We start from the raw sequence: 14,565 nt of genomic DNA, 5'->3' as shown, positions 1-14,565 counted from the left end.
CTCTTTTCTAAGCAACAACCAGGTCACCCTCCACAATCAAACTTTTGTGCAACATAATTATTCAGGATCTAGCCAATCCTGCATCCTTGGGGTCCAGGATCCGGTCCCTAGCTAGACCACTTTGGCTCATTCGCCTTTTTGTAATGTCAGAAGGATCTCTGGGGACCTTTAAGCGGCATATGGAGGTTGCACATGGCTTGAAAGGAACTTTGGTCTTAACTGCACTGTACATCGTTCCCCACACAGATGGGAAAAGAGCGTCCTTTTCAAACTCCTGGAGGAATTTAAGTCAAGAATCCTTGCCCAGAAGAATAGCAGCTTGAGTTGAGGAAAGATGCATTTTGCGCCTTAGGAAATTCAGCCTGGAGGTGAATCCATTCAGTTTTAATTTCTCTTTGGGTACACCTCAAAATATATTTATGCTTTCGTTCAACAGTGATCTATAACTGCACATGGTTTATGTATACTGTTTGATAGCACTGTAGTTTTTAAATTTTGTATAACTTTTTAAAAATTAACTACAAGTAATGTAACAAAAATAGATATTTATGGTTTTAAAATAATGAAAAAAGATTTTTTAAACTTTTTGCATGAGGAAAGGATGAGTTCAGTGATGGAGCACGTGCTTACCATGTGGAACACCCCTGGTTTAATATCCAGGGCAAAACCGCTGTCAGAAATCCTGGGGAAACTGCCATACAGTGTAGACAATACAGTGGTACCTCAGGTTACAGATGCTTCAGGTTACAGACTCCACTAACCCAGAAATAGTACCTCAGGTTAAGAACTTTCCTTCAGGATGAGAACAGAAATCGTGCTCCGGCGGCGCGGTGGCAGCAGGAGGCCCCATTAGCTAAAGTGGTGCTTCAGGTTAAGAACAGTTTCTGCTTAAGAACGGACCTCCGGAACAAATTAAGTACTTAACCCTAGGTACCACTATATTGTCTTTGATGGAGCGATGATTTGCTTCAGTATAAGGCAACTTATTGTGTTCCTGCAAAGAGTTATAACTCAGTAGATTACCAGATACTCTGTTTTCCATGCTGAAGGTCCCAGGTCCAATCCCTAGCTTTTCCAGTGGGTCTGGGAGTGCCCTTTCCCTGAAATCCTGGAGAGCTGCTGCCAGTCAGTGTAGACACTGCTGAACTAGGTGGACCCAATTTTCTGACCATTGGAAGTCATCTGTTTGCTGACATTCCCTGGCATTGTCTCATCATGCCTTGCAGGAGGTTCACAGCAAAACATGTTCTTTGTCACCCATTCTGGGGCTTTTTCTTCAATGAGTCCCTTTTGAACCTTTAAAGAGGGGAAGTAACACTTATAACACTTATTTGGGTGGATGAAGGAATGATGCTTTCTTCATAGCCCTAGGTTTGCCTGTGATCCTATCAGCAACGTGATATATGTTTGTTGCAGAGTTTACATCAAAAATTATTCCTGGGGCTTCCTTGAAATGAATTATGGCAGAGGGAGCGAGGCTGAGGGGGAGATAACGGTTTTTGAGTTCTGCAATATATTTTGTTTCCATGTTTTTATCTCTTGTAACACAACCATCCTCCATCTACTCTTTCCGAGGTGCACTGGAACGTGTCACAAACGGATGGTCCTGCACTTCCACTGTACAAAGAGGCCTTTGCTCTTTTGTTAAAAAGAGACTCCCTCTCCAAAGGCGTCAACTTCTGATTTCAATAACACAAACCTCTTTCCTCTACCCTGATCACCAGAGAATACCCTTCAGAAACATCTCTTAAATGTGGGTGTCTGTGGACATAGGGCTGTATCCAGCACTCAGCCCTACTCAGAGTAGAACCCCTCCCCAGAATCACACACTTCTTGGGATTCCAATTGCACCTCCCCATCCGTCTAGGATGTTCCCTTTGGTTTTCCAGCTCCAGCGCTCCAAGCTTCTCTTGATCCAGTCAGCCCTCAGATTTCCATGGGACCCAGGATAGGATTGTTGCCTGCTGGAATAATTTGGCAGCTTGAAGATGGCCTGATGCACAGGGCTGTGTCAAAGTCGTTTCTGCTCCTAATTGGCCTTTGAGAATATTTCTGCCTCTTATGCTAGGCTGGCTCAAGGTTCTGAATCTTTATTTGCCATATAAATCTGGCTGCTTGAACTCAAACACTGGGAGAGGTGCTTGTAAAACCCCAAGCCCATTAGAATCTTGCAAAACACCATATCTATAAAGTGCTTGTTTAAATCAACCACCATCTGATTATCACAAAAGATTTTGCAGGTTTTGAATCTTGAGGGGAAGCGTCCTGTCGTTAACGAGGAAGATTTAAGTCTTAATAAAGGAGCTACCATTTTTATTGCCAAAAAAAGAGCCCTGTATCTCAATTAAGCGTACATAATATAAAGTCTAAAGGAAGCAACGTAATAAGCTTAATACAATTATGTCCTTTGGCAATAGTGTAATTTAAAGGAAATCTGATTCTCTTAATGTCTCTTTACATTGTTTGAGGAGGAGACAGGTCGGGAGTCAGTTCCTCAAGCCATTGCCTCCTCCAAAAAAAAAACTCTTGTGGATGGAACATGACCAATGAAGGCTGTGTGGATGTTAAGTTAAGAACATCAGAAGTTCCCTGATGGATCAGCCCAGTGGTCCATCTAGTCTATAATCTTGTTCTTGCAGTGGCCAATCAGAGGCCTCTGAGAGGCCCTGAATCCCACCGCACCCTTCCTCCCTGTGATGTTCAGCAGTTGGTATATAGAGGGATACTGCCTCTGACTGTGAAGGGAGAACATAGTCCTTATGGCTTATAGCCATGTTGTGCTGCTGAAAAATTGAGGCTACCTGATTAGCAGAGTTTCTGCAGGGCAGCCATTTTGACCAAGTGTTCAAATGAGTGACTTGCTTTGTTGATTCATTCATGAGGGTTTGGCCTCCAGATCTGTTTCCTTTCAAACCTGGAGCACCACAAGAGCCTTACTGCATTGGGCCAGGCATCCAGCCAGAATGGGGACAGAGCCTCCAGGTGCTATTGGGCTACAACTCCCAGGCATGAGGGCCCTCCTCTATCATTCAGCTGCAGCAGAGGTAGAGGCAGGAGAGCAAGGCCCTCTCCCACTGGTTAAGCTGAGAGACCAGCTACCATTTGGCCCCTCCTCAAGCTGTTTCCATTCAAGCTGGGAATCATAGAAGCCAACTCCCAGGGGCCAAGGTTCCTTAGCTCCACCACCCTAAATTTTTTGAGGGGGCTGCCCCCCAAAGTTGTTGGGCATTGTCATTCAAATGGGGTGTGATGTGGTGGGGCTCACCTGGAACCCCACCCCAATATTTTATTCAAGTTTGCACCTCTGCTGAGAATTCTCAGAACAACTATGTTACTTTAAGGATTGGTGCTCAAGATTGTTTATCTCATTCCTCCACATCCCTTTTTTGTGTGTGTCGTGTCTCTAAGATTGCAGACAATTAGTACTTTTCTGGAGTGACACGCTTGCATACCAAAACTTTAGATTTGTGCATTTAACATGGATTAAAGCACTCCACTTTTGCATCTTAGCGCGAAAATACCAGACTTTTTGTAGTTTTGGAAAATGTGGGGTGAATGGGAAGACATGTAAACATCCTGCAAGCGAATCAGGATGAATGCTCAATAAAGACCGGGTGTAATCTAACCTCTGTATAAGCTTTATGCAAACAAAACAGGATGAAGGCTCCATAAACAGGTTATCTGGAAGGGCTGCAAGCCTGCAGGCAGGGATTGTCTATTTATCTTCTGTATAGCGCTTAAAACATTTTAGGCATTTGAGAATGATACACAGTAATGATAATTCTTCTGCATTAGCTTCTCCCAGCCTTCTAACATGTGGCAACCACACGGTAGTGCCACCCACCAACCTCAGAAGCCAGCGGTGTGGTTGCCAAGCATTGAGCTTGGTGGCAAGAGCATTAAAAACCCAATCCATGTCAACCATTTCCCTCCCCATTGTTTTACTAAATTCACTTATTTAGGAGCATAGGAAACTTATTTGTACTGAGTCATGCCCATTGATCCATCTAGCCAAGCACTGTCTATGCTGACGTAACAGCAGCTCTCCAGAGTTTCAGGCAGCAAGACTTTCTCAGCCCAACCTGGAGATGCCAGGGCTTGAACCCAAGACCGTCCCCATGGAAAGCAAATGCACTGCTGTTGCTGTTCACTTGAAAAGAAAGGAATACTTTGGCCCTTCTGGTTCTGAATACAGGGGCTGAATTAAACAGTACAAGTACTGCATTGTACTGAGTCAAACCCATTGATCCATCTAGTTCTGCATTGGCACTGATTGACAGCTTGCCTGGGTTTCAAGCAGGGAGCCTCTCCCAGCTCTACTTGGAGGTGTCTTTGGGGATTGAACTTGGGACCTTCCGCATACAATGCTCTGCCACTGAGCTGCAGCCCCATCCCCGTTAATAGAATAATTTCTATCTAAATGGAATTTCGTCATTCTCTGGCAGCAATACTTTCTGTTCTCCCCAGCGGCCCTACTCCACACACACACACACCCCTCTGAGGGCCCCACACATGTACACTGGTGGCTCCCAAGTTGTAATTTAATTGCCTGGATTGTGGCTCACGGTTTTAAGATTCCCTTTCGATTCCTGTTCCATTGTTGTGCTGGGGCTTAACAGAATGTTAACCTGGTAATAGGCGCAGGGGCCTTCCCATTATGTGTCTTGCTATCGAGCGGTTCTGCATGGCTAGTTAAGGAAGATGGCGAGAAGATTAATGAAAGCTGCCTAATACAGCAGAGGGGTGGTAGGTACCTCCGCACAATACTTCCAGCTAGGGCATATTAGAGCTGAACCAGAGCACAGCTTTCTCCTATGCTGCCACCCCCCTCCTCCCTTTTCCTTTATCCCGCAACCTTTGAACCCTCCTCACTGTCGAGAGCTGCCAAGAGGGCCGACGTTTTGATTGATGTTGCTACACGAGTCAGTCCTTTTTCCCGTCGAATTTGGCATCTCCACGAAAATAGCTTTCTCCAGCACAATCCGGGCTGGCTTGTAAGTGATAGCCAAATTAACAGGCCCCAAAATGCTGTTGTTTTGTTTTAGCCTTTGTTTTTGAGATGCGGTAAGCATTTGCAGCCAAAGGTGTCTTCGTTTCCTGGGCTGAACACATTGGGTGTAGCATCACCCTTGTGAGTTTACAAATGGGGTTATGTTAGGACACAGACCCAGAAATCAACAGGATGTTTTGTTTGCTGAGCGCATCTGTTTATTTATTTAAGTTTCCATGGGTCCTGAAAGCGCTGCACTGGCTTGCCAGTGAACTGTCAAGGTTTTAGTCCTAGCATACAAAGCTTAAATGGTTTGGAACCAAAGGACCTAAAAGAGCACCTTCCCCAACATTTTGAACCCTGAGGTCAGCAGTTAAGGCCATGTTGGTTGTGCCACCACAAGGGGCTGCCCATGTGATGTTGGCCTGTAACGAGCCTTCTCAGTGGTGGGTCCCCATCTATGGAATGCCCCCCCCCCGCCCTTGGTGAGGTTTGTCTGCTTCCCTCATTATCAGGTTTCAGGAAGATTTTAAAAACATTCCTGTTTGTCCAGGCTTTTGAAAAATGCTGCTCCTGGCAACCATTAAATCATTGGCTTAGAGAATGTGATTGCTTTCAATTGTTTTTAAAATGTTTTTAATTGTTTCTAGAATGCTTTTTAATGAAATTGATGTATTCGCCTTGGGCTCCTTTGGGAGGAAGCACAGAGTAGAAAAATGGATAAATTCTCATCATCGCAGCCACTGCCTCTTCGCTTATAAAGTTGCCTGAGTCTTGAGATCCATGTCTGAGGTCCTAATCAGAATTCTGCTGTTGTCAGCACCAGAGACAGGACCTTTTCTCCTGTGACACAGAATGCTGAAGAGCTTTCCTCAAGCCAGTGTCCACCAGATGTTTTGAATCACCATCAACCCTATCCAGCATGGGCATGGTAGTCAAAAACATCTGGAAGGCACCAGCTTGGGGGAGCCTGATTCAGAGCATGGTTGGTCCCATGAGACATCCATCTGGCTCCCTCTCTGCTCACCTTTCATCAGGTACCTAAGACTTGATGTCTGTGTCAGCGGGGCCTTTTTAGACTTCCTTAAATGCTTTATGTTCCTGATTAGGATGGTTGGGTTCTTAGATTACATTTTAATGATGCCATTTTGCATTTATTGCTTTTGTTGTGTCTTTATTGGATTTCCATTCAGCCACCTTTGAGTATCAGTGATAGGAAGCTTTGCTATATTTGCATCCCTAAGAACAGAAGCATTTCCAACATTTGTTGAAAACTTCCTTTTGCCCCAGTCCTTCTCAAATTAAGTCTGTTTCATTCCGGCAGTTTTTAATTCTTGTTTCAATATCATTAATTTTAAGTTCTGTTTCTGTACTCTGTTAGGAGTTTCCTCTGAACACAGAGCATTTTATAAATTCAGAAATAAAAATCAGTAAATAAGCAAATGGGGTTCCCAAGTGGTCTCCCATCCAGAAACTGACCAGATCTGGGCCTGCTTAACTTCAGCAAAGTGTTTGCTCATGTCCCTCTAGGACATGGCTCTGTGTTTAGTGTCAGGCTAGAAGTGGGGAAACCCAGATTCAAATCCCTGCTCAGCCACAAAGTTCACCAAGTAGCATTACACCAGTTGCAATCTCTCAGCCTAACCCACCTCGTAGGCTTGTTGTGAGGATAAAACGGGGAAGTCGTGTGTGCCACCATTATGTCTTTCTTTGGATGATAGGATTGCAGAGTCAAGGTCTCAGTGATGCCTTTTTTATAACTCAAACCTGGAGGAGGATGTCGACAAAATTAGAAGTAATTGGCTCTGGCGCCATCTGCTGTTGGGCTCCCCTTCTTCCAGCCTAATAGCCTTGATGGGGACCAACCACAGCAGAAGAGTGATCAATGCATGGTCATAGACACAGCATAGCAGCTATTGTGTGCTTCCTGATAAAACCGAAGATAGTTACTGAAAATGGGGTCAGGAAAGCACATTCTGTGTCTTGACAGTACTCTGCTTCCATGTGGAATGCCAGCCACACACACTGGTGGTTCTAGAGATGTATGAGCTGTGGCTATTGAATGGTGGTGTGGAGATGTTCAAAAGCCCTCTCTTCCTTCTGGGCCAGAACCAGACTCTGAAATTGCACTGGCATGGAGGCTGCAGAATTAAGTCCCAAGAGGCTCTTAACTTTTCTCTTTCATGTCTTCCTTTGATTAACCCCTTCCTCTGTTTAAAACACTTTCTCCCTCTAGACCCAGGGAAAGGCCAGCTTCCACCACTGACTACTCTTGAGAGCAAGGCCAACACTGGCATGGTGGATGAGGTATGCAGGCAAAGTTGGGACGGGCTGCAGCTCAGTGGCAGATCATCTGCTTTGCATGCAGAAGGTCCAACGTTCATTCTCGGCATCTCCAGGTAGGGCTGGGAGTGCCCCCTGCCTGAAAGCCAGGAGTGCCACTGCCAGTCAGTGTAGATAGTGCTGAGCTAGATGGACCCAGTGGTCTGACCCAGTGGAAGGCAGCTTCCTACGTTTGCTGTTATCCCTTGGCATGGTGCCATCATATGCTGCAGGAGCTTCACGGCAAAACTCTCGTCTCCCGTCACCCATTCCAGGGCTTTTCTTTGATTAGTCCATTTTAAAGACCTGCTGTCAGTAAGTGCAAACGGTACTGAGCTAGTTGGATTAAGGACCCAATTCAGTATGAAGTAGCTTTCTCCATTCCTAAAGATGGGCTTTCCCCATTGCTTTTGAGCTGGGAGTTCTATCGTATAGCAGGCTGCTCCAAGCGGGTGTGCCCATTGGCTTCTCACACACCCCAAAAGGACCCCAGCTTATTAGACACACACACACACACACAGTGCTCCAGAGCACCATCAGGAAGAGACCATTCATTACCTCACCCTCTTTAACAAATATGTTTGTAGCCCTATTAAAAGGGGGGCTTCATCTATCCTGTCAAAGGCAGCCTGCTGGGTCTTTCTCCCTCTCTTTCTTTCTTCCCCCTCCCCAGTTTAATTACACTATCCAATTAAAACTCCTTTGCTGCATTTGGATTCGCTTCTCCTTGGGCTTGAGTGGATATGACATTTACAAGGCTCGGCTCTCAAGCAGACAATGGCGTGATTGATGAGGTGCAGACGTGGCAAAGGAGCCCGATCGCAACTGTGGAAAGGCTGCTTAGTGCAATTTGATTTATTTATCATCTCTTCCAAAACAAGGGGGCGGGGGGGGGCCTTCTTGCAGAGAGTAAGCTTAAAAGGGATGAGAACCAATGGTGTTTGGGCACTAGAGGACTCTGCCTCAACACCTCCAACTCAAAAAGCTTCTCGTTTTAGATGTCAGGAGTAGCAAAGGCAGGATCTGGCCTCCTTGTTTGAGGGCACTATTTGCCACCTGGATGCGAGAAGTCTTGGCTTCTGATCTCATACCACTGGACGAAAAGCAGGCATACATTTTTTTTGGCTTAGGTTGACTCCTGACTTAGGTCACATCCACACCATGCATGTAAAGTACTCTTATACCTTTTTAAAGGTTTTGGAGAATCCTGAGAGCTGCAATTTGTTAAGGGTGCTGAGAATTCTAGGCCTGTGGGGTCAGCACCCTTAACAAACTACAGATCCCATAATTCTTTGGGGGGAAGCCATGACTGTTAAAGTGGTATAAGAATGCTTTAGATTTATTGGTGAGGATGTGGTCTTCGAAGGCTTTCAGGGGTGGGGTGAATTGGGGTGAACAACAGCTATTAAAATCACAGAATTTAGCTGTTAAAGAGCCAAATACTGAGTGGTATCTGAATGCCACTCTGAAAAGCTGAATGCCAAAGCACAACAAAAATATCAGCTTTTTGGGAGTACAGATCACCTCAGTCGTAATTCATCCCAATCTCAAAAGTAATTAAAATAAGGGAGGGTTAGCTGACTTAATGTCCTGAGGACTAACCTTCAGGACTATTATGTGGTGTTTGGGCATGATAGAGGTTCCTCACTTTAAGTCACTCATCCTGTCCGAAAACTTGTCAGTTTCCTCCATAGGCTTTCTCACAAATAAATATAGCTGAAAGGCAGTGAAGGTTTAGGATCAGTTTTTCTTCTACTAGATAGGCTACTGTCTGAGGTTGACATGCCCATCTGCCCCTCGTTTCCCTCTGCAGCACAAGCAGTAACCACCTTCTTTATTGTTGGGCCCCCTCAACTGCTCAATCCTCTTGAGTCTGTCATCGCATGCCAGGGGAGTCTCTAACACACCAAAGGTTTGAGACCCATTTCCCAGGGTGTTGCTGCTGTTGCATGCTGACCGCTAGGAGCCACAGGCGAGAGCTGAGTGCAGGGTGGCGACCAAAGGAAGACAAACTACTCCAGACTACTAGTGCTTGCTAGTAGTACATGTGAAAATGATCCAGGGGTCTTGACAAACCACAAGTTTAACATGAGTCAACAGTGTGATGCATCAGCAAAATAATAATAATAATAATCTAATATTATTCTAGGCTGCATGAACAGAAGTAAAGTGTCCAGATCAAGGGAAGTAATAGTACCTCTCTATTCTGCCTTGGTCAAACCCCACCTGGAATACTGTGTCTAGTTCTGGGCACAATTTAAAAAGAATATTGACAAGCTGGAACTTGTGCAGAGGAGAGTGACCAAGATTATCAAGAGTCTGGAAACCAAGTCTTATGAGGAGCCATTGAGGGAGTTGGATATACAGTGGTACCTCGGGTTACATACGCTTCAGGTTACATACGCTTCAGGTTACAGACTCCGCTAACCCAGAAATAGTACCCTGGGTTAAGAACTTTGCTTCAGGATGAAAACAGAAATTGTGCAGTAGTGGTGCGGCGGCAGCAGGAGGCTTGGTGTTTCAGGTTAAGAAAGTGGTGCTTCAGGTTAAGAACAGTTTCGGGTTAAGAACGTACCTCCAGAATGTACTTAACCCGAGGTACCACTGTATTTGGCCTGGATAAGAGGAGACTAAGAGGAAATAGGATAGGCATCTTCAAATATCTAAAGAGCTGTCACATGGAAGATGGAGCAACCTTGTTTTCTCCTGCTCTGAAGGGTAGAACCCAAACTGAGTTACAAGAAAGAAGATTCCGATTAAATATCAGGAAGAACTTTCTGATAGTAAGAGTTGTCAGTGGAACATCTCCCTCGGAAGGTGGTGGACTCTCCTTCCTTGGAGGTTTCTAGGCAGAGGTTGGACACCCATCTGTCATGGATGCTTTAATTGAGATTGCAGGGGTTTGGACGATGACTCTCGGGATCCCTTCCAATTCTATGTTTGCATGATTCTATTATTATTATTATTATTATTCATAATAGTTCTTGTTAAAACCAACTCCCCATGGAATCACATCCTGTGGGTGTTGAATTCCACTTTGAATCATGTGGGATTGTGTGGGATTCCACTTTGAATCATGTGGGATTCCTCTCAGGGCTGAACCCCCTGCCAATCCTTTTCACCAGGTAAGGGCCACAGCTCAGTGACAAAGCATCTACCTTGCATGCAGAAGGTCCCAAGTTCAATCCCCAGCATCTCCAGGTAGAACATTCCTGTCTTTCTCATCCAAGGCAGCAAGGTGCCCGTGTCTGCCATATTAGGAATGAATGAGTTTGAAAGGACAGCAGGAACTGCCTTATACAGAGTCAAACCAATGATGCATCTACCAGTGGCTCTGTAGAGTTTTGAACTAGAGTCATTCCCAGCCCCACCTGGAGACGTTGGGATTGAACCTACAACCTTCTGCGTGCAAATCCTATGACTGTCCACTGAGCTATTGTCCATTCTCAAAAGAAAGGAGAGCATACGAAAAATGGCTTATACAGAGTCAGACCATTGGTCTGTCTAGTTCAGTATCGTCTTCTGTGTTGATTGGTAGGAGTCTTTCCCAACCCTATCTAAAGATGTCGGAGATTAAACTTGGGACCTTCTGCATGCAAAGCAGGTGCTCTACCCCTGGGCTATGGGCCCTTCTCCTTAGTATATATTGCTTCCTGTGGTTAGCACTACACCCTTGCTGTTGGCAGTCCCCATAATCTCATTCTTACACACAGGGAGCAAAAAATAAATAAATTGAAATCCACATCGATCTCTGTATTACCCACGGTGACATTCTATTGGAAGGTGGCTCCAGAGCCGTATATCACGTTCTCTAAGCACTCCTGGAAATGGAAATCAATTTGCCCCTCGCAACCCAGAAACTCGCATCTGTCCCAACTAGCAGCAGAGCAAAGTGCTGCTTTGATCGTTTTGCTGAACAAATATTTCACGCCGTTAACAGTGTACAATTTGGGCATGGAGGGACATAAAACCCTCACCCGAGTCTCCCTGGCTTTTTGTTTCCTAAATCATTTGGGGGGGGGCATATAAATCTGAAGCACAGCCCGTCTCCTCCCTTTTTTCAGAGCAAGGGGGATATTTTGATAAGCCGTCGGTTTGGGAGCGGGGGGAGCGGGGTTGTGACAAGATAATTTTGACAATGATCAGAACTAATAATGATCTTCCAGTTTTCTAGTCCACAATTTAACTGAAGTAGGAAGCATTCACTGAAATTAACATGCAGAAAATTTAACACCTCCCCAAAAAAGAAAACATCAATGCCATCTAATTGGACAGTTACAGGTAGGTAGCCGTGTTGGTCTGCCGTAGTCGAAACAAAATAAAAACGAAAACTCATACTAAGAACACGAAAGCTCATACCAATAACAAACTTAGTTGGTCTCTAAGGTGCTACTGGAAAGAATGTTTTATTTTGTTTTGTTTTATCTAATTGGACAGGGAGAGTGCCCATAGGTTCAAAATAAGATGACCGATAATGCCTTCTGCTTGTCTGGGCAGAGGATAAAGAGGGTTGTGTGGCTCTATATAGAAATAATCTCTTGTACAAAGGTAAAATTTACAGTCATACCTCGTGCTGCGAACGTGATCCCTGTGGGAGGCACGTTTACAACCCACAGCGCCACGCATGCGCATGATGCGTGATTTAGTGTTTCTGCACATGTGCGAGCGCCGAAACCCGGAAGTAACCCATTCCAGTACTTCCGGGTTTGGCATGGTCCATAAAACGAAAATGTGCAACCCGCAGTGTTCACAACCCAAGGTATGACTGTATATTTATTGCTCTGCCCATTTTTGCCTCTAGCCCTGCTTGCCATGTGGCCCCCAGAGGGGAATGTGGCCCTCCGGCTGAAAAGGTTTCCCTATCCCAGCTTTGCAGTGACTTCAGCGACTATCTCAAGTAATATGTGGCATGCGCAGGTTGGAGATTCCTAATCTAACTGTATCTCCCAGCCCACGGAAAGTTTTTATCCCATTTTGGAAAGCAAAGGTCCTGGCTGTGGAATATAGTTCTCTCTCTTACTACAAAAGGTTGTGTGTGCGTGCATGTGCGCGCACACACACACACACACACACACACAGTAAGATGCATCTTCCATGATGGATTGAAACCCCTGCCTCCTCTCTCTGCCATAAGCATTATTGACATCTCTGACTCTGTAATGGCCCCCGAAAAGGGCTGACTCTTTAAAAAGCTAAAATAAGAATTTGAAATAAAGTTCCGCGTTCTGCTTCTGTCAGCTGTGAAATACCAGAGCGGAAGAGACGAGATAAATCACCAGATTTAAAAGCGAGAGAGGCCGGCAGTGAGAGGCCTTGCAGGGGCTCTGTGCTAAACAGTAAGCCTGTAATGCAAAGGGTCAGCAACCGTCAGCCCCCTGAGCCAAATCAGGCCCGTGGATCGCTGCTGCCACCCCACCACCCCTTCCTCCTTGACCTCTGCAGCACTCAAAACTGCCCTACTGGCAAAACTAGTTTGCATCTCTTTAAATAAAAGGAGGGAATGCCAGAGCCTGTGAAGCGGATGGGAGCCTTGTCGTTCAGCCCAAAATGTGATCTTCCCAGGCCTGTTGCTGCTGTTCCTTGGTAAGCACTGTGTCTCTCAAACCCTGGTATTTTTGTGCCACCTCTTCCTCCTGGGAGGTGAGTCTTAATTATTCCCACCACACAGATGGAGAGCCAGACTGCCTTCCGCGGGGAGCCCTAGGGTTCTTCAGAAGCTCCTCGGGAGTTTCTTGACAGGAGGGTCAAGAATGATAGACAGGCGTTCCTTCAGCGACAGCTTGGCTGATATTTCCCTCTGTAACATGCAAGGGAGTGCGGCGCAAAGGGTTCCTGCAGCACCCCTCACAGTCCATGGGCTGAACTTAACAGATGATGCTAAATATGGCCCTTGGTGGTGGTTACTTTGTCATCCTTAATAACAGCCGCAATGGGTGATGCTTCCTCACTGCGGTTTCCACCCAGAACGAACGAAAGGAAGAGGAAAGAAAGGAAGGATGGAGGAGGCACAACAAGCAACGTGTTTTGCATCACATCTAGTTTGACCCTGAGTATGTACTATTAGTGTTTGTTTGTTCGTTTGTTTGTTTTGTTTTGTTTTGTTTGTTTTGTTGTTTGTTTGTTTGTTTGTTTCAGCCTCCACCAAATGGGTTCCTTCCATCTGTTTAAAACTACAACTTTTCTTAGCTGTAGTCCAATTAATTTGGGGGTGGGAGGTGGCATCTGAATGGTAACGGCTATAGGAAGAGCCTGTTAGCAGGCCAGTGGCCCATCTAGTCCAGCATCCTGTTCTCACAGTGGCCAACCAGATGCCCTGATAGGGAGCCCTCAAGCAGGACCTGAGCACAGGAGCACGCTCCCCCCTCCTGTGGTTTCCAGCCACTTCTATTCAGAAGCATGTAGACCTAGGTTGCAGGTGCCTTCCCTTCACTCTGCATCCTCTGGTGGATCTGGCACCCAATTGTCCCCTTCCCCTTGACACCTTGCAAGGTTGGGGAAGATGTCATTTGAGCTCTCTTTTCATTTTGGAGGCAGTTCTCAAAGAGCCAAAGAGAGCAGACCAGGCATTAGGGAGGGAGGATATTTGTCAATCACAGTTTCTCTCCCTTTCTCATTTTATTCTTCCAATCAGTTTCTGCATCAGCTTGTGAATTTTGTTTGGGTGAAAAGGTTTTCATGGGAAAATTGTTAGCATTTTAGTAGATGTATCTATATACAATTTTGCAGATTAGGTTTCATTTTGCATTTTGGTATGCCATTTTTCCTAATGTAATGTTTTTCCCCCCTATGTTATTTATACTAATATACACATTTTACACACTATTTGTTTATTTGTTTGTTTGTTTATTGGATTTTATGGGCATTTAAATTAATATTTTAGTTTGTTCTCTGTGAGCTGCCTAGATGCTTTCTGTCAAGTAAACAGTACAATGGTACCTTGGGTTACAGATGCTTCAGGTTACAGACTCCACTAACCCAGAAATAGTACCTCGGGTTAAGAACTTTGCTTCAGGATGAGAACAGAAATCATGCTCCGGCGGCACAGCAGGAGGCCCCATTAGCTAAAGTGGTGCTTCAGGTTAAGAACAGTTTCAGGTTAAGAACGGAGCTCCAGAATGAATTAAGTTCTTAACCCAAGGTACCACTGTATATAAATTTTCTTAGATGAAAAAGAAAAAACTGTATGCACTGTCTGGGGTTGGAGAAACCACATAGCAAAATTTGAAGAAGTGCAGGTTTCAAGGGATAGCCAT

At 45.2% G+C, this 14,565-nt stretch overlaps 1 protein-coding gene across 10 annotated transcripts in view; it reads left to right on the top strand.

Annotated features, from left to right (window-relative positions):
• MAPKAP1 (MAPK associated protein 1) overlaps positions 1-14,565 on the top strand; it is a 199,567-nt gene that overhangs the window by 165,212 nt on the left and 19,790 nt on the right. For 5 of the 10 annotated variants that reach the window (XR_014215512.1, XM_082207708.1, XM_082207706.1 and 2 more), the window contains one exon: positions 13,237-13,362. The exons of 3 other annotated variants lie outside the window; for them this stretch is intronic. Coding sequence is in view for 6 of the 7 variants with exons in the window: in XM_082207708.1 (XP_082063834.1) it covers positions 13,237-13,362 (126 nt within the window). In the remaining variant the exon portion in view is untranslated. Of the gene's footprint in view, positions 1-246; positions 369-13,236; positions 13,364-14,565 lie in introns of those variants that run through there. 2 more of the 10 variants (XM_082207711.1, XM_082207710.1) reach the window with 2 other exon arrangements.

This window comes from Podarcis vaucheri, assembly GCF_965113315.1.
Source record: "Podarcis vaucheri genome assembly, chromosome: Z".
In the NCBI taxonomy this organism is placed as follows: domain Eukaryota; kingdom Metazoa; phylum Chordata; class Lepidosauria; order Squamata; family Lacertidae; genus Podarcis; species Podarcis vaucheri.
This window is presented reverse-complemented; position numbering and strand designations above follow the sequence as displayed.